The sequence below is a fragment of the Micromonas commoda genome, chromosome 9, assembly GCF_000090985.2.
Source record: "Micromonas commoda chromosome 9, complete sequence".
In the NCBI taxonomy this organism is placed as follows: Eukaryota; Viridiplantae; Chlorophyta; class Mamiellophyceae; order Mamiellales; family Mamiellaceae; genus Micromonas; species Micromonas commoda.
The window spans coordinates 329640-348074 of record NC_013046.1 but is presented as its reverse complement, the minus strand read 5'-3'; the positions used below and the strand labels follow the sequence as shown (position 1 = coordinate 348074).

Below are 18435 nucleotides of genomic sequence, written 5' to 3'. Positions count from 1 at the left end.
GCCAAACGACGTTAAGGTTGGTCCGCTCACGTGCGTTTTCCTCTCGCTCACGGCGAGTCTGCGCCCGGACCTGGCGTGATGATGAGGCTATCGTCCAGGTCCGGACGCTCGTCCCCGTCGAGCTGCTCCTCCCCGACCGCGGGCGCGGGCGCCACGGAGAAGCCCATCCCCAGGCCCAAACCGAAGATGTTTTTACCCTCGCCGGCCTCGCCACCCTCGCCCTCTCCCTCATCCCCCACGCCGCCGACGCCATCGGCCTCCCGTTTATAGTCGAGCATGAGCTCTTTGAACGCCTCGAAGCTCGTCAGGGTCATCAGCAGGTCGAACACGTCGCCGTCAAGCTGCCCCTCCCTCTGCTCCAGCATGTCGAAAAACTCGGCTGCGTCGAACCCCTCCACGGACTCGTCGAGGTGTCCCATCATCGCAGCCTCCAGCGTCTCGGTGTACTCGTCGAAGATGGACGTGTACTCGAGCTTGTTCTCCTCGGTGTCCTCGAAGACGTGGCACTTGGCGCGGCAGAACTCGGCCTGCCGTTCGGAGAACCCGTCGCTCATGAGAAGGTCTTCAAGCGCGCCGATGATTGTGTCGAACTTTTGCGTCTCCGCGTCCACCGGCCCCTCGGTGGAGGTGATCTCGAACTCACACTCGTCCATGGCGTCTTCGTCCTCGCCGTGCGACATCTCCTCGGCTGTTAGACGGAAGCGGTCGGGAACGGGACGCGTTAGGAAAAGTCAAACTTTTTCATCGTCGGAGATCTGCTCGAGGCGGGTGGGATCGGGGATGGGTAGGGACGTCGATTTCACCGGACGCACCGAACTCGCTTTCCTGGAGCTTGAGCTCGTTGAAGCTCTGGGGACTGCCGGGTTCCTCGGACATGCTCGCCGTCATCGTGGACGGCGAAGTAACTAGCACAGTGCTCTTCGTGCCGTCTCTCTCTGGCCTTTCGTTCGATAGAAATTCCTGCCGGCGCAAACTAGTTGGCATACATATCACAAACCATAAATAGTGTCATTTACTGCCACGTTTTCCACACAAAACTTCAACATCTCGCCAGCCGTTCTCGATCGGCACTGCACACTCATCGGAAAGTGCTTTTAGCATGTGTCAATCCAAACGGGCGCCTCACTGTCCTCTACGTGAGCGGAGGCAGACACCGAGTGAAACGGCGCACATGGCCAGCTTCGCTTGCTCGACCCTCACAACGGCCCAGGTGAGCGCCCCGACGACGTCCCGCGCATCGCACGTCGCCAAACCGGCCGTTATCCGGCATCCGACTGGCGCTTCGGGTTTTAGGGTTTGATTCTTCTCAACCGGGTCCGATGATTTATCCACAACTGACTCGTGCTCCTCCCCGTCCTCCTCTGTCCATCTCCAGGGCCGCATCGCGCCCGCTCGAAGGGCCGGCTCGATGCGCGCCAAGCCCGTGACGGCGTTTTCCATCAGGAAGCAGGCGCGCAAGGAGCGCTCCGTGGTCGTCATGGCCGCGGATCGCGCGGACGCCCCCGAGGAGGGTTTCGTCGCATCCACCGACGGTCCCGCGTCGGGTGGCTTCGCGCTCCCTTCCGTCAAGACGGTGGCGCTCGCCGTCACCGGTGCCACCGCCGCGTTCATCGCACAGCCCATGCACATCCTCCAGATGGCCTTCGCGGGCAACGGCGGGAACGGCGCGCAGGGTGGCGACGGTGGCGACGGCGGGTCGGGCGGATCCGGCTGGGGTGTCCCCGCGGCGTACGCGTCTGACGACGAGGACGACGAGGACGACGATGACGACGACGAGGACGAGGACGACGATGACGACGACGATGACGACGACGATGACGATGACGATGACGATGACGACGACGACGACGACGACGATGCCCCGCGCCGCGCCATCAAGGACGGCAACTTCATCGTCGAGTCTGTCCTCGCGACTAACCTCCCGACGGGCCCCGGCATCCCCACTAAGGCTGAGCTCTTCGGAGGCCTCAACGCGCGTAAGGGCAACGAGGTGAGCAAGGATGACCTCTCCAACGATCTCGAGGCGCTTCTCAACACCGGCCTCTTCGCCAACGTCGATGCCAACGTCACCCCTAAGGGCAAGAACGGATACGCCGTGGAGTTTGTCTTCCGCGAGAAAATCTGGCCAAACGTGCAGACGTTCAAGGTTCAGGGAGCCACCGTGCTGCCCCCGTCTATCGAGCGCGAGGTGCTCACGACCGTGCGCAAGCAGGGCCAGTGCACCGTCCGCGTCCTCGCCACCATGAAGAACATCATCGAGGGGTACTACACCAGCAAGGGGATCACCTTTGGGACCATCTCGCACTTCGACGGGATGGAGACGGGTGACGTCGTCGCTCACGTCATCGAGGGCGAGATCACCCGCGTCAAGGCGGTCTTCCTCGACGATCAGATGCAGCCCATCACCCGCGGCAGGACGCACCCGAGGGTGATCCAGCGCGAGCACAACTTCAAGGTTGGACAGCTGTACAACGTCGAGGATGCCAAAACCGCGCTCCGCGACATCTTCCTTCTGCAGCTCTTTGACAACGTCCAGGTGGTCCCGAGGCCCGACGACAGGGACCAGAGCAAGGTCCAGGTGGACATCGTGCTCCGAGAACGGCCCGTGAAGACGGCGGAGTCGGAGCTCGAGTGGTCAATCGCCCCCGGCGAGGGCGGCAAGCCCGACCTCGTGTCCATCAAGCCGGGCGGCTCTGTCTTTTTCGAGCACCGCAACCTCGACGGCTGGGGCAGGCAGCTGTACGGATCCGTGTCCACCGCCAACTTCCTCCAGCCCCAGGACGACCTCGGCTTCAAGCTCGAGTACCACCACCCGTACTGCCTTGGCGACGGCGATCCGGACAAGACCAACTTCAAGACGTCCGTGTTCAACTCGAGGAAGCTCTCGCCGGTTTTCGCCGGTGGACCGCTGATGGAGGAGGTGCCGTCCATCTGGGTCGACCGCGCGGGCGCCAAGGCCACGGTCACCCAGAACTTCACCAGACAGTCCAAGGCGACCGCCTCCGTGATCGTCGAGGAGGTTACCACGCGGGACGAGTCCGGCGCCGTCGTCGGCGCGGGTTCCAAGCAGGGCGCGCAGGGCCAGCTCTCCTCGGACGGGCCGCCCACTACGCACAGCGGCAACGGCACCGACAGGCTCATGTTCTTCCAGGGCGGTCTCACCCGCGATACCACCCACTTCGTGAACGGCACCCCCGTCGGCGCGCGTGACATCTTCAACGTCGCGCAGTCCGTCGGCCTCGGCAGCGCGTTTCCCGTCTACAACCGCTTCAGCGCCGAGTGCACCCGTTTCATCCAGCTCAGGCCCGAGCACAAGAAGAGGAACACCCCGCCGCCGGTGCTCGTGACGCACGCCAAGGCGGGCACCATCGTCGGTAACTGCGCTTCCTACGACGCCTTCACCCTCGGCGGACCCCACAGCTGCCGCGGGTACAACGTCGGCGAGCTCGGCGCGGCGAGGAGCTTCCTCGAGTACGCGGCTGAGATTCGCGTTCCCATCCCCAAGCTCGACACGCACGCGTTTGCGTTTTGGGAGCGGTGCACGGACCTGGGCAGCAGCGCGAGCGTCCCGGGTAACCCGACCGAGTACTACAGGCGCGCGGGCAGCGGAACGAGCATGGGCGCGGGTATCAAGCTCGGGCCCGTCCGCGCAGAGTACGCCACCGACGGGAACCAGGCCAACGGAAACTGGTTCGTGAGGTTCGGCGAGCGTTTCTAAGAGTATCAAAGAGGGCAATGTGACGGGGATTTATTACCACATCGGGAAACGTGGGAAAACGTGGGAGGGAGAGAGTGATGCGAGAGGAGAGGGCGGAGTCTTCCGCGCTCGTCGAGAGGGGTCCGGGTCGATATATTAATGAGATGCGCACCCTTCGCCAAAAAACCCTCCCTCGCGCGCATTTTCCCGCTCCTCACGTCTTGAGCTTAGCCTTCTTCACCCTGTCCGCGATTCGAGCCGGGTCGTTCTTCTTCGTCACCGAGAATCGTCCCTTGAGCTCGTCCTTGTCCACCTTGTCCCCCTTCACCAGCTGCACCACGTCCTCGTCCTCCAGCGCGTGCTTCACGCCCACGCGCTGCCCCATGTGCTTCGCGCTCGTGCCCCAAACCTGGGCGTACTTGAGGTTCTTGGCGATCGTGTTGTGAATCTGATCGCAGAAGTCCTTGACGCTCGTGCCGCCTCTGTGCTCCGCGAGCACCACCGGCTCGTCGAAATCCGGTTTGTTCCCCGTCTTCTTCGTGTACACTCGAACCAGGCCCATCGCGGCCCACATCCGTCGGAGCAGCTGGTCCATCCCGAGCTCGAGGTAGCACGAGATGCACACGGAGTCCGCGCGCCTCGACAGCGAGTCCACCTCCTCGATCGTCAGGGCGTCCACCTTGTTGTACACGTACAGGCACCGTATGTACTTCCTGTTGCCCTCCAGCACGTCGATGAGCTGGTCCACGTCGATGTCCTCCCGGATCAGCAGCTCGCAGTGGTGTATCTTGTACTCGGCGAGCACCTTGAGCACGGTGCTCTCGTCGATTCTCGTGAGCCCGCCCGGGACGGTGTTGTTCACCTGGACGCCGCCGCTGTGTTTCTTCTTGATGTACACCCGCGGCGGGGTCTGGTTCAGGCGCAGGCCCACCGCCTCGAGCTCCCTGGTGAGGATCTCCTTGTGCGCGTAGCGCGAGTTAGCCGCCTCCGACTTGGTCGCGTCGAGGACCATCAGGATGAGGTCGGACGACTTGGCGACCGCGATGACCTGCCTGCCGCGGCCCTTGCCCTCGCTCGCGCCCTCGATGATCCCGGGGAGATCTAGCAGCTGGATCTTCGCGTCGTTGTAGTGGATCACGCCCGGGATGCAGGTGAGCGTGGTAAACTCGTACGCGGCCGCCTCGGAGTCGGTGCCGGTGAGCTGGGTGAGCAGCGTGGACTTGCCCACCGACGGGAAACCGATGAGCGCGACGCGACCGTGGCCGTACTTGGACACCTCGAACCCGTCGCCCTCGCCGCCGCCGGACTTTGAGGGAGCGAGGAGCTCGGTGCGGAGCTTGGCGAGCTTGGACTTGAGGATGCCGAGGTGACCCTCCGTCGCCTTGTTCTTCTGCGTCCTGCTCATCTCCAGCTCTATGTCCTTGATCTTCTCGAGGATACCCATGGCGCTCGATGCGCGATCGCGGGGTTCGCAGCACCCGCGGACCCGGCCTCTTCGGCGATACGAGTGAAGCGTACGCCGGGGCGATCGAGGTTTTTCCCGCAGTTTCGTTGCCGAGGTTTCTTGTTCATCGGGGATTGTTTTCGTTCACCGGTTACAACGCGTGTGTCTATCTAAGGAGGTTGCGCGTGAGCTGCTCCCTCGCGATGGCGAGCGCGCTCGATAGGCTCTGCTCGGCCAGCGGCGTGGCCTCACTCTCGCAGCCACGCATGGTCACCCTGTTGGCGATGGCGTTGGGATCCGTCTCGAGGATGATGCCGCCGTCGATCAACTCGTCGATGGTCAGCAGGACGAGGTCGAGGTTCTCCAGCGCCGCGCGCTTCTCCACGACCCCCCTTAGCAGCAGAGACACCGCGTCGAAGAACGCGTTCAGCACGGTGGCGACGATGATCTCGTTCTCGTCCACGTGCGCGGTGACGAAGAAGTGCAGGTCCGCGCAGAACTTGTACACGACGACGTGGTGGTCGAGGAGCGCGATCTCCGCCTCGCCGCGCGCGTTGTTGCGCTGGGTCTTGGTGAAGACCTCCTTCTCGAACTTCATCTGCTGCGCCAGGGTCTTCATCTTCTGGTCGTAGTACTTGACCGCCACGCGCTTGCCGTCGGAGTCGAGGAGCAGCACGTTCAGCACGCCGGGGATCTCGCCGAGTCCACTCATCGTCAATCTCCTCGTGCCCTAGAATTCAACTCGGCAGTCGCCGCTGTCTTCGCTGGATCGCGCGGGTTCCGCCACGAGCCCTGTCCCTGGCCGCGTGTGAACGGCGGTAGATGCGGTTTTGACGTTCGCGCGCGTGTGCCCGCCGCGTCCGTGCCCGCGTTGTGACCCGCGCGGCTCCTCGTCGGCTCAGCGATCATCCCAGGGGAGGCCCCTCTTCGTTTTCGACGAGATCGAGACGCACGATGGTTTTCTTACTGAACTGCTGTCCCGAACCAAGGTAATTACCGGTAGCACCAGTCTATGTGATTGAATACCCACTCACGTGAAGGGTCTATTTAGTATTGGGAAAAAATCGGCACCGATGCGCGGCCGAGAACCGCCGAGAGACGACCACGTTTTTCTCCACGTTTTTCGCTTAGGATTACGCGGTTGACCGCCAGCCGATCCGGCGCGCGACCTTTGCCTGAGACGTCTACCGACCGCTTCATTCGCGCTCGTTCGTCCGGTGACGTGAAGCCCCGCCGGTGGAAAGACCTCACAGGCGCTCGCCGCATCCCGAGGACACCTCCGCGTCGGTGTATAATTCAAGATGATTTCGGCTCATCAAGTGTCGGAAATTTCGGCCCACGTCTCGCGCGCGGCTGCGTCGATGCGCACCGCTCGGAGATGCCAATATTCCCGCTCCGCCATTCGCGCGTCTCGAGGTTCGGCGTCGCGTCGCTCCGTCGCCGTGAACGTCGCGGCGGAACCCGCCAAGGCCATCGAGCCCGCGCCAGCCCCGAACCTCCTGCAGCGGGAACAGTACCCTCCCCATCTGCGTTGGCCCGAAACTCTCTACGACGAGGCCCGGGTCGGCGGCAAGAAGGAGTTCGACGCGCGTCTCGCCGACGCGTCTGCGGTGATCCACGCGTGGGCTGAGGCGGTCGAGGGCGGGGAATGCGATACGGTCAGCGAGGAGGCTTCCGAAGCCGCGGATTGGATCCGGCAGGCGCTCACGATGAAGATCGAACTCGGCGACAAGGACCTCGCGGTGAAGCAGTCGAAGGCCGCGGGGAACTCGGGCGAAAACCAGAGCGACCTGGTGCTCATGGCGCAGTACGGCAGCGTGCACGCTCTCCTCGCGCTGCAGGCGATGTGCCACAAGAACAGCGTCGTCTGCGGCCGCCTCGTCAAGGGCGACGACGTCTTCAAGATTGTCAAGGAAACGCTCGAGCACTCGCCTTACGACCAGGTGCGATGCGCGGCGATGTCCCTCGCGTCGTCGATCCTCGGGTTCAACGAGGAGACCCACAAGATTGCCGCCAAGAACACGATGGGCGTCCTGGTCACCCAAGAGCTCGCGCGATGGTGCAACGTCGACGACGACGGCAACGCGACTTGCAACTTCGAGGTTGGCTTCCGGGACCTGAGAGGGATGGACACGTGTGACCACGCCAGCGTCGCGTTACGGTACCTCAGCGCAAACGCCGCGAACCACAACATGCTCAAGAAGATGGGGTGCGTCGAGCTGCTCCTCAACCTCATGGCCGCGAGGCCCGATTCGTCCGTTCGTATCAACGCCGCGGTCTGCGTCGCCGACATCGTCGGCAGAGACGAGATGGACTCAAGGATCCAGAGCGACCCCACGATCGTGGAGGAGACCCTCTCGGCGCTGGAGGCGATCCTGGACGGAAACGCGGCGGACTCGGGAATCACGTTCGAGGCGCACGAGCTGATCCAGGGCCTCGCCAACCTCGCCAACGTCGACGCGACCAAGCGTCGCTTCGCCGACGCCGGAGCCGTTCCGCTCATCACCCGCGCGCTGCTCGAGCCGCAGTACAAGTGGGACCTCGTGATGCTGCACTCGTCCGCGGCGATTTGGAACCTGGCTTTCGACGAGTCCATCCGGGAGGAGATTAAGGCGTGCCCCGGCGCGCTGGACGGGCTGGAGGAGGCTAACAAGGTTGGGTCGGAGATGACGAAGGCCAAGGCGAGAGGCGCGCTGTGGATGATAAACTCTGACGCCGAGGAGGCTGTGGACCACAAGATCAGCGAGGACAAGGTCAAGCTGCTGACGAGCGGCGGAAGCACGGCGGCGACGCAAGTCATGCTGTCGTATGAGTGGCACTCGCAGGCGCAGGCGAAGGCGCTGAGGGACGAGCTCGTCGAGGAGGGGTTCACGGTTTGGATGGACGTGGATAGGATGATGGGCAGCACGTTGGAGGCGATGGCGGCGGCGATTGAGTCGAGCGACGCGATCATCATGTGCGTCACCAACAGGTACAGGGAGTCGCAAGCGTGTCGCACGGAGGCCGAGTACGCGTACACTCGCAAGAAGCTCATGATCCCCGCGATGCTCCAGAAGAATTACAAGCCCGACGGGTGGCTCGGGATCCTCATGGGCAGCAAGCTCTATTACAACATGCATAACCAGGAGGACATTCGGAACGCCATGCCCGCGATCAAGGCGGAGGTTGCAAAGTCCATGGGGGAGAAGAAGGCGATCGGCGGTGAGATCGACGGCGCCAACGGCGCGGCGCAAGCGACCCCGAACCTTTCGAGCCAAGCCGCGTCAAAGGAGATCAAGGTGCCCGACAACAAGGACACCATGACGCTGTGGCTGGAGAACCACGGGTTGGGGCAGTACAGCGCCGCGTTCAAGAAGGAGCACATGTACGGCAAGGCCCTGCTGAAACTTCACGAGGAGATCGGGCACGGGGACCCGGAGAAGGCTACGTATCACGATCTCTTCCAGAGCGTCCTCGGGATAACGTCGTACGGTCACCGACTCCTCTTTCTCGCCGAGCTGGAAGAGCTCATCGGCCCGATCAAGTGGAAGAGACGGTAGCGTTTGACGCAACGGTGATAGGGTCAGTGGTCACCGCTGACGCGTCGCACACCTCACTAGCTTGTCTACTAGTATTAACAAATTGCACACGTAACTTTTACACGCGCGCGCGTTCATCGTTTGGGATCTTCGCTGAGCAGCTCGCGAATCGCAGCCTCGACGCTCCCCTTCTCCTGCATCCCCTCCGCAAAGTTAATCTCAAAGTTCTGCGCCCGCTCCGATCCCGGTCCGTCCACCTCCGCGCCCAGCCTGTGCCGGAACCGCTCGACGGGTTCGAGCCTCGCTTCCGCCAGCAGCACCTTGAGCGCCCACTGCAGCGTCCACTCGTCCCGCGACCTGTCGCTCACGCGCGAAAACGTCTGGTTGAACATGGCGATGATGACGTTCAGCATCAGCACCGACATTAAAACCTGGTACGCCACGACGAGAGCCGTGTACGTAAACTCCACTCCGCCGCTCGAAACATCGGTGTCGGGCATCACGTCGTCGAAGAAACCCTCCGCGGCGGTCGCCACCGCGAACAGTTTCCACGCGACGGCGCCGAAGCTCGCGGGTTTCAGCGCCGGGTCGCCGAGCCAACCGGCGCCCAAGATGTAAAACGCCTGCGAGAACGCGAGCATCGCGATGATCCACAGCGCCGAGAACTTGACGACGTCCTTGATGCATCGCGCCACGATGACGACGAAGAAGCCCACGCGGCGACTGGTCGCCACGAAGTACATGAAGAATCCCCACGCCGCGAGCGCGGCGAGCGAGAACACCACGTCGTCCCTAGCGCTCGGCGCCTCGGACAAGTTCCAGTCGACGAAATGGAAGGCGTGCAAAATCAGGTGCGCGAGGTTGAGCCACATGAGCGGCTGCGGGACGAAAACGCTCGTGATCCAGCACTTGATCGCGAGGAACGCGTGTCTCGCGCCGCGCTTGGAGTTTTTGATGGCCCTGCGCACCTCCGCGACAGCCTCGGCCACGGTCGTCTCCGCCTCCCCCTCCCCCTCCTCGCCGGAATCCGATCCAAACCCGTCGCCGTCTCCGTCCTCGCCAAAAGGGAAGCCATCCGCGACGTTTTTGTCGGACGTTTTGCCAGTCAGAACGGCGCGCGCGTCCCCGCCGACGACCTCGTATCCGAGCGCGCCGAGGCGCTTGCGCAGGGGCGGCTGCGGTCCGACAAGTCGCCGCTGGTTGTTGCCGTCAATCGCGGCTTCGTCGCGGGGGTAAAAGTCCGTGTGGACCCCGCCCTTCGACTTGTTCACCACCTCGTAGTACACCTCCGCGAGGATCTGCCCCACCGGCCGCGACGACGGCGACGACGACGGCGTACCCTCGGCAACGGCCGCGCTCTCCGCCGCCCGCGACCGTCGCGAGTGCTCGAGCGCTCGGGATTCCGCTTCCCTTCGCGTCGGCATCAGGTCCAGCCACGTCGGTCCCGGAGCCGCGATGCCCGACCCGACGTACTGAACGTCGTGGTGCGGGACGGCGGCGAATCCGAGGCGATCGTCGCCGTCCTCGTCCGCCTCGTCGTACCCGTCGTAGTCGATGACGGACAGGAACACGCAGTTCCCCGACCTTCGCAGCCCGGGAGGCGCGGTGAAAGAAAATGACCTGTGCCACAGCGGCTCCAGGGTTTCCATGACCGGCTGCGTCCTGGCGATGACCCCGGGCGCGGCGTGCACGACGCAGTACGGATCGGACGCGCCGTTCGCATCGGCCGCGGGCAAACCCCGCGCGCCAAGCACGTTGACCCGCAACAAGACCACCACCCGGTCGTCAAAGTCGTCGGCGCGCGAGAGCGAGTGCGAGAGCCCGAGCCTTTTCCGCGCGACGCCCGGCCAGTTTCGCTCCATCCACCGCTCGCGGAGCAGCCTCCACCGTCCTCGCGCGATCGCGGAGCGCACGTCGACGACGCCGCCGAACGCGAACCCGTCGTCGTCGCCGCCGCCGCCGCAGCCGGTGGACCCGAGCGAATCGAACAGAAAATGATTGGAACTGCGGGAATGAACGATACCGCCGGAGCCGCTGAGCATTCGCCCGAAGAAGCCGCCGCGCCTCCTGGCCTTCCTTCGCGCCGAATCCCCGGACTCGGCACCCGTGCCGCCCTGGCCCGCGTCGAACGCGCGGAACCTGCCAATCGAACGCGTGGAGTCCTGCTTTCGAAGGGTTTTAGAACTGTTCGGAGGAGGCGACCCGGGGGGTGTCTTCGTGTCGGCGTCAGTCGCGGCAAAGTCAGCCTCCTCGTCGATCGACGTCGTGGATACCGTCGCGACGACGGTCGAATCGGACGGCTCGGGGACGGGCCCACCGCGCCCCTGCGTCCAATCCCGTCCGATCCTCGTCCCCCTCCCGACCCACCGGACCTGCACCGGTCTCTGCCGCGGGTTACATCGGCCGTCGACGCCGCGTCCGGGGAGGCTGTACGTCGGCACGTCGCTAGACTTTCCGTTGCGCACCGTCAGGCTCCTGTAGTACTTCCTCGCGTAGAAGCGCAGGTCTCGGACGTGCAGGTACGACATCGCGGCGACGCCGGCGAAGCAGCACCACTCCGCCGCGATCCTTCGACCGCTCCTCCACTCGCTTCGCTCGCGTCTGCCCACGTGTTCCGCGACGAGCCAGGCGAACAAAGCGAGAAACGCGGCGTAACACGCCAGGTGCCTCAGGAACGCCGCCTTGGCGAACCTCCGCCACTTCAGGTCCAGCACCGCGACGAGCACCGGGTGCGACAGCAGCTCGATGCGGTGCGAACGAACCAGAACGTCGACGGCGTTTTCGGGTCTGTCCGACGCTCTCGCCCCGACGGTGTCGATGCCCGTCAGGTTCAGGTTGTAACTCGTGACCGGTCCGAACCGCCAGACCGCGGCGAACTTGCGGCGCAGGACGCGGTTAAACGCGTGCGCGTTGCCGTCCCGGGCGGCGATGAGGAACGGCGTCAGACCCGCGTTGTTCTCGACGCTTTCGCTCGCACCGCACTGGTCGACGAGGTGATCGTAGCAGTCGAGGCGATTGTTGACGACGGCCATGTGCGCGGCGGTGTTGCCCAGCGCGTCCGCGTCGTTGAGGACGGCGTCGCGGAGCTTCTTACCCCCGCGATCAAACGCGTGCTTCAGCAGGATATCCACCAGCTCCGTCGCTCCGGTGGACGCGGCGAACGCGAGCGGCGTCTCGCCGAAGTAGACGCGACCGGGTGCGAAAAATGTGCCGATCGCGTGAACGTCCAGGCGCGCGCCGTGGTTTAACAGGAAGGAGACGAGCTCCGCATCGCGGTGAACGATGGCGATGTGGAGCGCGGTTTCCCCCTCGTAGAGTCCGGGCGGGTCGGTGACGCGCCGCCGCTGCTGGTACGGCGCGTTGACGAGCGCAGCGCCGAACTTGAGGACGAGGTATCGAGCCATCCGCAGCGTCTCCGTGGTGTGGAAGAGTACGCAGATGTGGAGGATGTTCTCGCCCACCGCGCCGGTGTCGAACACGTCGGCGCGACACCCGCAGAGCTCGCACGGGTCGTCCGCGGTCACGCCCGCGTGATGAGGGCGCGCGCAGCGCGTCGCCGGCCAGATGTCCATGAGGTCCTCGAGGGTGCCGTGCTTTACGGCGTACCACGGGGTTCCCGGCGTGTCGAACGAGCGCGCCTGTTCGGCGACCGCGTCGTCGCTCCGCACGACGTCATCGCCTCCCCGCTTCTTGGGCATCTTCTCGCCTCCGACGCGCCCCCGCACGCTCCCTCTCTGTCCATCTTGCAATCTAGCACTGGTTTACGGACCGAAACACGTGGGGTGGATTCCGGCAAGCTGACAGGATGACTCCGGCGTGATCTCCGAGGCGCGCAATCACGACCAAGCGTTTCCCGAGCGTTAATTAGTTAGTCCAGTCCCCGGCGTCAGTCCAGGCCCCACAACGACGCGCCATGGGCGAAGAGAAGGAAGACGAGCTGCCGTGGCTGCACCCCGGCGGCACGCCCGTCGTGTTCAAGAAGAGGCAGGAGGGGCAGAAGCGACCGTTCCTCTGCCACCCCGGCCAGCTACCCAAGGTTGGCGAACGATTCGAGATCGACTGCACCGGGGACAATCAATGGTTCCGCATGTGCGGCCTCGTGACGCGCGCCTACAGCTGCGACCTCGCCGCCATGAACGGCGGACAGGTGGAGGCGAACGTCACGGCGATCGGAACGGTGTTCCCACTGTTCCGCCACGACGCGTGCGCGCCCTGCGACGAGGACGAGGTCTACGTAGTGCACCTGGCCATGTTCACGCACGCGCAGGGCGACAAGCGCTGGTTGCTCGAGCACGTCGAGGTGGCGTCAGATCACCAACGCGGCGGTGCCGAGATCGACGCCGACGAGTGGCTGCGCAAAAACGTCGGTTTCGTCGTCTCCAACTCGTATTACCACGAGTACGCGGAGGGAAACTTGAACGGTGTGCACGGCGGGACGCGGAGCCTCACGCCAGAGAGCAGAGCGAAGATTTGACGTTTCGGCAGCCAAAACAGTACGAAGGTACCTTCGAAGGTACCTTCGTATATACTTGTAAAGAGCGACAAACATCGGGACGGAATTAAATATAAACCGATAAGCCGCTCGAGTCGACGGGGGTACTAACCGCCGGCGTTCGCGGTCTCGGCCTGCTTCGCGGCCTGCTTCGCCGCCTTCTTCTCCTCCTTCTTCTCCTCCTTCATCTTCGCCTTCTTGTCCTCCTTCTTTTTGTCCTCCGCCTTTGTCTGGGAAGCGGCGATGTCGTTCAGCTTCGCCTCGACCGCCTGCTTCTGCTTCTGCGCCGCCGCCTCCGCCTCGATCGCCTTCTCCTTCTGCTCAACCTCGTGTTTGACCTGCTCCTTTCGCTTGCGAGCCTCTTCCCGCTTTCGCTCAGCCTCCGCGTCGGCTTCAGCCTTCGCCTTAGCCTCCGCCTCCGCCTTGGCAGCCTTATCAGCCTCAACCTTGGAGACCGCAGCCTCCTGCGCCTTCTTGTCGGCCTCAGCCTTGGCGGCGGCTTCGCCTTCGGGGCCGGTGCGGGGCGCGGTCTTTTTAGTCCCCGCATTGGCACCCTTGGGGGCATCCGGCGTGGGCGCCGCCGCGTGCGGCGACAGGGACGCCTCGAGCTTAGCCTTCTTCTTCTCCTCGGCCTCCTGCGCCTTCGCCTTGGCCGCCGCCTTCGCGTCCTGCGCCGCCTTCGCGTCGTCCTGCGCCTTTTGCTTGGCGGCGGCGTCCACGCCCGACTTGACCACCGCCGCGCCGACGGCTGCAGCCGCGCCTGCGACGCCCACCAGCGCCGCCATCACGCCCACGGGGGGACCGCCGCCGCAATCCGACGTCTCGACCTTGGCCTTACCCGGGGGCGCCGCCTTGGCCTCGACCTTGGCCTTGGCCTTGGCGAGCTCCTTCTTTGCCTTGGAAAAATCCGGAGCCCCGCCGCTTGCGCCGGCGGGCGCGGCCCCCAACGCCGCTCCCGCCGCCGCCGCGATAGCGTCCCCGGCGCGCCTCAGCTTCTTCGCCCCATCCCCATCCCCGGCGCCGCTCGCGCTCGCGCTCGCGCCCCCCTTTCGGTTGAACTCCTTTCGGTCCACGACCGCCATCTTGGGCGTGCTGTTGTACCCGATCCAGCACAGCGGCGCGCCGATCATCGCGATGACCGGCACCGGTCCCAGGGGGTACCCGAGGCCGTCCGCGCTCTTGATCGTGAACCGCTTGGCGGGGCCCCTGGCGCGCGAGCCGACGCGGGGCGCCCGGCCGTTCGTCCCGTTCAGCCGCGGGGGTTTATTCGTCGCGTTTGACGGGGGTTTATTCGTCGACGGGGTCGACGACTGCGAACTCGCGGCGCTCGAACCCGGGGGGCGAGAAGGAGCCGTTTTCGTCGTCGTCGCGGGCGAGGCGACGGGCGACCCGGTCTTCCCGCCGCCCGCCCCGCCGCCGGTCGCGATGCTTCGAAGCGCGTCCGCTCCGCTTCGCGACGGGACCGGGTACCGGCCCGACTGCAACGCGGATCGAAACGTCGCGCTCGGTCCCGACTGGACACCTGCGGGTGAGGACGCGGAACCGGGCGCGGGTGGCGTGGGCGCCCCCGCCGGGGGGGCGCCGGTCAAGCCGCCGGTCGCCACGTTGACGTAGTTGTACGGCCACTTGCCCGTGCGGATCGTCTGGGGCTGGGGCTTGTACGTGTCGCGGAGTATATCCGGGAACTTCGACGAGGAGGATGGGCCGGTTTGGGACGAGACCGACGGGGTCGCGGGGCTCCTAGCGCCGCCCGCGGGCGGGAGGTTGGGCCACTGGGAGCTGAAACCGGTGGATCCCGCGTTCCACGACGATGAACCGGGCGCGCCGAGCCCGCGCGTGAAGGAATCGTACTTGGGATCGTATCGCGCGCGGGGATCGCGCGGCGCGGACGCGTCGCCGTTCGAAGAAGCGGACGCGTCGCCTCCCGAACCGCCCTTGCCGGTGGCGCCGCGTGACGCGCGGCGCGAGTTGCCGCCGCCGCGGCGGTCGCGGCGACCGCTTTTTTTGGCGTCGTTGGGTCCGAAGCGACCGCCCGCGCCCGGCGGGGGAATCGGGACGCCCATGCCTCCGCTCATCGCGTGCCGTCGGCTCCTCCCACGTCCAAGTTTCCAAAACGAAGGAGCCTCCGAACGACGGCTGCACCTCTTCGGAACGGACGGAAACCTGCGCCGACGGTGGGACGCGCGAAGGCTGCGACTTTAGTGTCTCGGTACGCTCGCGCTCGCCGCTCGTAAAGCGTGGCGCGGAGCTGAAGTGCCCTGGGGACGCCGCGCTCGTCCAGCAAGAATCAAACAGATCGAACCGACGGAAGGCTCCAACGGCCTTTCGCTCCACTCTCAACCAATCGGCGTTCAGATCGACCGACCGCTCCTGTCCGGTCGGCGTTTTCTCCGGAAAGGGGGAAAGCGGCGTCGGTGCCGAGTCCCGCCAGCCACGAAAACCCTTTGGAACTCGCGCCGTGCGCGCGCGCTCGTATCGCCGGTCGCGGCGCGATGGAGGATTGCTGCGCGATCTGCGCGGAGCCCCTGACGCACGTGGCCTACGGCCCGTGCGGTCACAGGGACGCGTGCGTCGAGTGCGTGGCCCGCCTCCGCTTCGTGATGGAGGATCGCCGCTGCGTCATCTGTCAGGTCCCGTGCGAGAGGGTCTTCGCCACGAGGCACATGGGCGAGTACACGGAGACGATCGGCGCCGACGGCTTCGAACAGCTGCCCAAGAGAGCCAGGGCCAAGCAGCTGCACCACGACGATAAGCTGGACATGTTCTTCGACGACGACGCCGTCTGCGGCAAGGTCAAGTCGCTCCGATCGCTCGTCTGCGGCGAGTGCGTTCGGGACGCGGGCGGCGACGCCTCCGCGGTTTCGCAGCATCAGAGCGTCAAGGCCCTGAAGGCGCATCTCCGCGAGAGGCACGGTAAGTTCTTCTGCGAGGTGTGCCTCGAGGGACGCAAGGTGTTCCTCTCCGAACAGGTGCTCTACACGCGGACGCAGCTGGATAAGCACCGGTACGGCGCATCCGCGGATGTGGACAACGCGTTTGGACAAGCCGGGTTCAAGGGGCACCCCTCGTGCAAGTACTGCAGAAAGTTCTTCTACGACGAGGGACAGCTGTACACGCACATGCAGACGGCGCACGAGACGTGCCACATATGTCGCAGGCAGTGCCCCGATAAGCACGTGTATTACCGAGACTACGAGGAGCTCGAGCGGCACTTTCGAAAAGATCATCACGCGTGCTTGCACCCGGAGTGCCTCGCCAAGAAGTTCGTCGTGTTCACGAGCGCCCAGGAGCTGAAGAACCACGAGGGTTTGGAGCACGGGCGCGCGATGACCAAGGCGGAGCGGCAGGCGGCGCTGCGCGTGGACGTCGGGTTCACGGTCGGCGACAATGGGGGGGGGAACCAGCCGGGTGAACGAACCGCAGTCGGTATTTCCAGCCGGGGCGGGGCGAACAACGCGACCGACGTCGAGCGCATGCGCGCTCAGGCGCGCGCCCACGCGCAGGAGCAACTGCGACAGGCGCGGGTGAACAGCGTCGAGAGCGCGCAGCTCGAGGCTGTGCTCCGCGCGTCGCGCGAGGAATCGGAGCTACCGAGGGTGGCGTCGGCGGAGGATTTTCCCGATTTGGCGTCCAACTCGCGCGGCGGCGGCGGCGGCGGCGGCGGCTTAATCGGAGGCGGGTGGGCCGGGCGCGCGGGCAGCGGGCGCTCGAGCCCGGGACTATCGGCCTCCGGGGGAAGCGTCGGACGGAACCTGGACGACGCCGAAGCATTTCCGACGCTCGGCGGCGCCAATCCCAACCGCGGTTTGAAGAAGCAGCCGCGGCACATGCAACCGAGGGGCGGCAACCCCGCGGGGTCGGCCAAGGTACCCGCGCCTGTGCCCGCGCGCGCCGCGGAGGTGCTCGCGGCGAGGTTACGGGGGCTGGCTAACGCGGGCGGTGGCGGCGGTGGCGGTGTCGGGTCTTTCGTCGGCGGTTCGAACCCGCCGTCGCTCGCGTCCGACGAGGAACACTTTCCGACCCTCGGTCCGTCGCGGCCGAACGTTCAAAGTTCATTCGCCGCGCCCCCGGGATTTAACGCCGACGGCGAAGCGACGGCGCGGCCGTTACCTGCCAGGGACGTCTCCATCGGGGGGGGTGGCTTCGAACGCGTCGCGAGTAAGCGGGGCAAAGGGCGGTGGTCGGCGGCGGACGGGGGTTTGGCGACGTCGGCGTTAAATCCGCCGCCCTCCCGACAAGTTAGTAAGAAGGCCCAGGCGAAGACCGAGGAAGACGCGTCTCTCGCGAAGGAAGCGGCCGATGCCGAGGTGGCCGCTCGCAGCGACGCGCTCGTCGCCCGCGTCCGGCGGACCCTGGACGCGAAGGGCGGGAGCTTCAACTCGTTCGCCAGTCTCAGCTCGCAGTTTAAAAGCGGTCAGTGCTCGGGCGCATCCTACGTGGCCAAACTGAGGGTGATGGGACTGGACCTCGCGATCGTGAACGAGCTGGCGGCGCTGATGCCCGACGGCGATAAGAGGGACGAGCTGGAACGCGCGGCGGCGGCGGCGGCGAGGCTGATGGGCGGCGGGGTTGGGGGCGGCGGCGGGGGGGCCGGGGGGGATTCGATAGGCGCGGCGGCGGCGATTATGTTTGGTGCCGGCAAGAGGGATGGAAACGCGTGGGACTGTCCCGCGTGCACCTATCACAACGCCGGCGGGAACGTGCGTTGCGACGTGTGCGACGGGTTGAGGCCCGGCGCGGCGGTCGGGCCCGTCGTGGGCGGCGGAGCGTCGTCATCCGGTGGCGGCGGCGCGGTTTCGGGCGGCGGCGGCGGCGGCGGCAAAAAGGGTAAAGTCAAGGGGAGGAAGGTTTCCCTCACCGCCGTCGGCGGCGGCGGCGTCCGCGGCATCGACGAAATCGTCGACCCCGGGCGGTCGTCGCGGAGTGCGTGGGGAGCCTAGACTATGTTATTTGTCACGAGCGCTCGACCGCAGTTCGCGTGCACACCGGCAGGAGGTGTCCCCCTGATGGAAGGAGCCCTCCGGATTGTTGAAAAGAAAGTAACGCCCGATTTCACCGCTGATTTTGCCGTCACGGGTACTGGTAAATTGTTTCCCCCGGGTGCCCTCTCTGTCATACACGCGCGCGCTGGCGGAAGGGTTCGCTCTCGGTATCGCGACCTCGGACAGCGCCTGTTGGCCGTAGAGAAGGTTACATTCTCGTCGCGGAGTGCCGCATTCGCGCATCTCGCCTCGAGAAGGCGAGGCGGGACTCGTCTCGGAGCTCCCGATAGATTCACGAAATC

At 65.3% G+C, this 18435-nt stretch overlaps 9 protein-coding genes across 9 annotated transcripts; 4 read left to right on the top strand and 5 right to left on the bottom strand.

The window, feature by feature from the left end:
* Positions 1 to 47: 47 nt before the first annotated feature.
* Positions 48 to 888, bottom strand: MICPUN_61197 (predicted protein; the record flags this gene model as incomplete). The annotated part of the gene is made up of 2 exons (XM_002504173.1): positions 48 to 688; positions 813 to 888. The coding sequence occupies 2 exons, from the start codon at positions 886 to 888 to the stop codon at positions 48 to 50; spliced, it is 717 nt and encodes a 238-aa protein (XP_002504219.1).
* Positions 889 to 1171: 283 nt separating this feature from the next.
* On the top strand, positions 1172 to 3718 carry TOC75-1 (chloroplast envelope protein translocase family; the record flags this gene model as incomplete). The annotated part of the gene is made up of 3 exons (XM_002504480.1): positions 1172 to 1210; positions 1376 to 1717; positions 1949 to 3718. The coding sequence occupies 3 exons, from the start codon at positions 1172 to 1174 to the stop codon at positions 3716 to 3718; spliced, it is 2151 nt and encodes a 716-aa protein (XP_002504526.1).
* Positions 3719 to 3911: 193 nt separating this feature from the next.
* On the bottom strand, positions 3912 to 5141 carry MICPUN_97836 (predicted protein; the record flags this gene model as incomplete). Its single annotated transcript, XM_002504172.1, has 1 exon — positions 3912 to 5141. The coding sequence occupies one exon, from the start codon at positions 5139 to 5141 to the stop codon at positions 3912 to 3914; it is 1230 nt and encodes a 409-aa protein (XP_002504218.1).
* Positions 5142 to 5307: 166 nt separating this feature from the next.
* On the bottom strand, positions 5308 to 5853 carry COPZ (predicted protein; the record flags this gene model as incomplete). Its single annotated transcript, XM_002504171.1, has 1 exon — positions 5308 to 5853. One exon carries the CDS (start codon positions 5851 to 5853, stop codon positions 5308 to 5310), a length of 546 nt encoding a protein of 181 aa, XP_002504217.1.
* A 649-nt stretch (positions 5854 to 6502) lies between these two features.
* Positions 6503 to 8680, top strand: MICPUN_102212 (sterile alpha motif domain-containing protein; the record flags this gene model as incomplete). The annotated part of the gene is made up of 1 exon (XM_002504479.1): positions 6503 to 8680. One exon carries the CDS (start codon positions 6503 to 6505, stop codon positions 8678 to 8680), a length of 2178 nt encoding a protein of 725 aa, XP_002504525.1.
* A 113-nt stretch (positions 8681 to 8793) lies between these two features.
* Positions 8794 to 12357, bottom strand: MICPUN_61192 (transient receptor potential Ca2+ channel family; the record flags this gene model as incomplete). The annotated part of the gene is made up of 1 exon (XM_002504170.1): positions 8794 to 12357. The coding sequence occupies one exon, from the start codon at positions 12355 to 12357 to the stop codon at positions 8794 to 8796; it is 3564 nt and encodes a 1187-aa protein (XP_002504216.1).
* A 215-nt stretch (positions 12358 to 12572) lies between these two features.
* On the top strand, positions 12573 to 13133 carry MICPUN_61191 (predicted protein; the record flags this gene model as incomplete). The annotated part of the gene is made up of 1 exon (XM_002504478.1): positions 12573 to 13133. One exon carries the CDS (start codon positions 12573 to 12575, stop codon positions 13131 to 13133), a length of 561 nt encoding a protein of 186 aa, XP_002504524.1.
* Positions 13134 to 13258: 125 nt separating this feature from the next.
* Positions 13259 to 15226, bottom strand: MICPUN_61190 (predicted protein; the record flags this gene model as incomplete). Its single annotated transcript, XM_002504169.1, has 1 exon — positions 13259 to 15226. One exon carries the CDS (start codon positions 15224 to 15226, stop codon positions 13259 to 13261), a length of 1968 nt encoding a protein of 655 aa, XP_002504215.1.
* A 417-nt stretch (positions 15227 to 15643) lies between these two features.
* On the top strand, positions 15644 to 18091 carry MICPUN_61189 (predicted protein; the record flags this gene model as incomplete). Its single annotated transcript, XM_002504477.1, has 1 exon — positions 15644 to 18091. The coding sequence occupies one exon, from the start codon at positions 15644 to 15646 to the stop codon at positions 18089 to 18091; it is 2448 nt and encodes an 815-aa protein (XP_002504523.1).
* Positions 18092 to 18435: the final 344 nt, after the last annotated feature.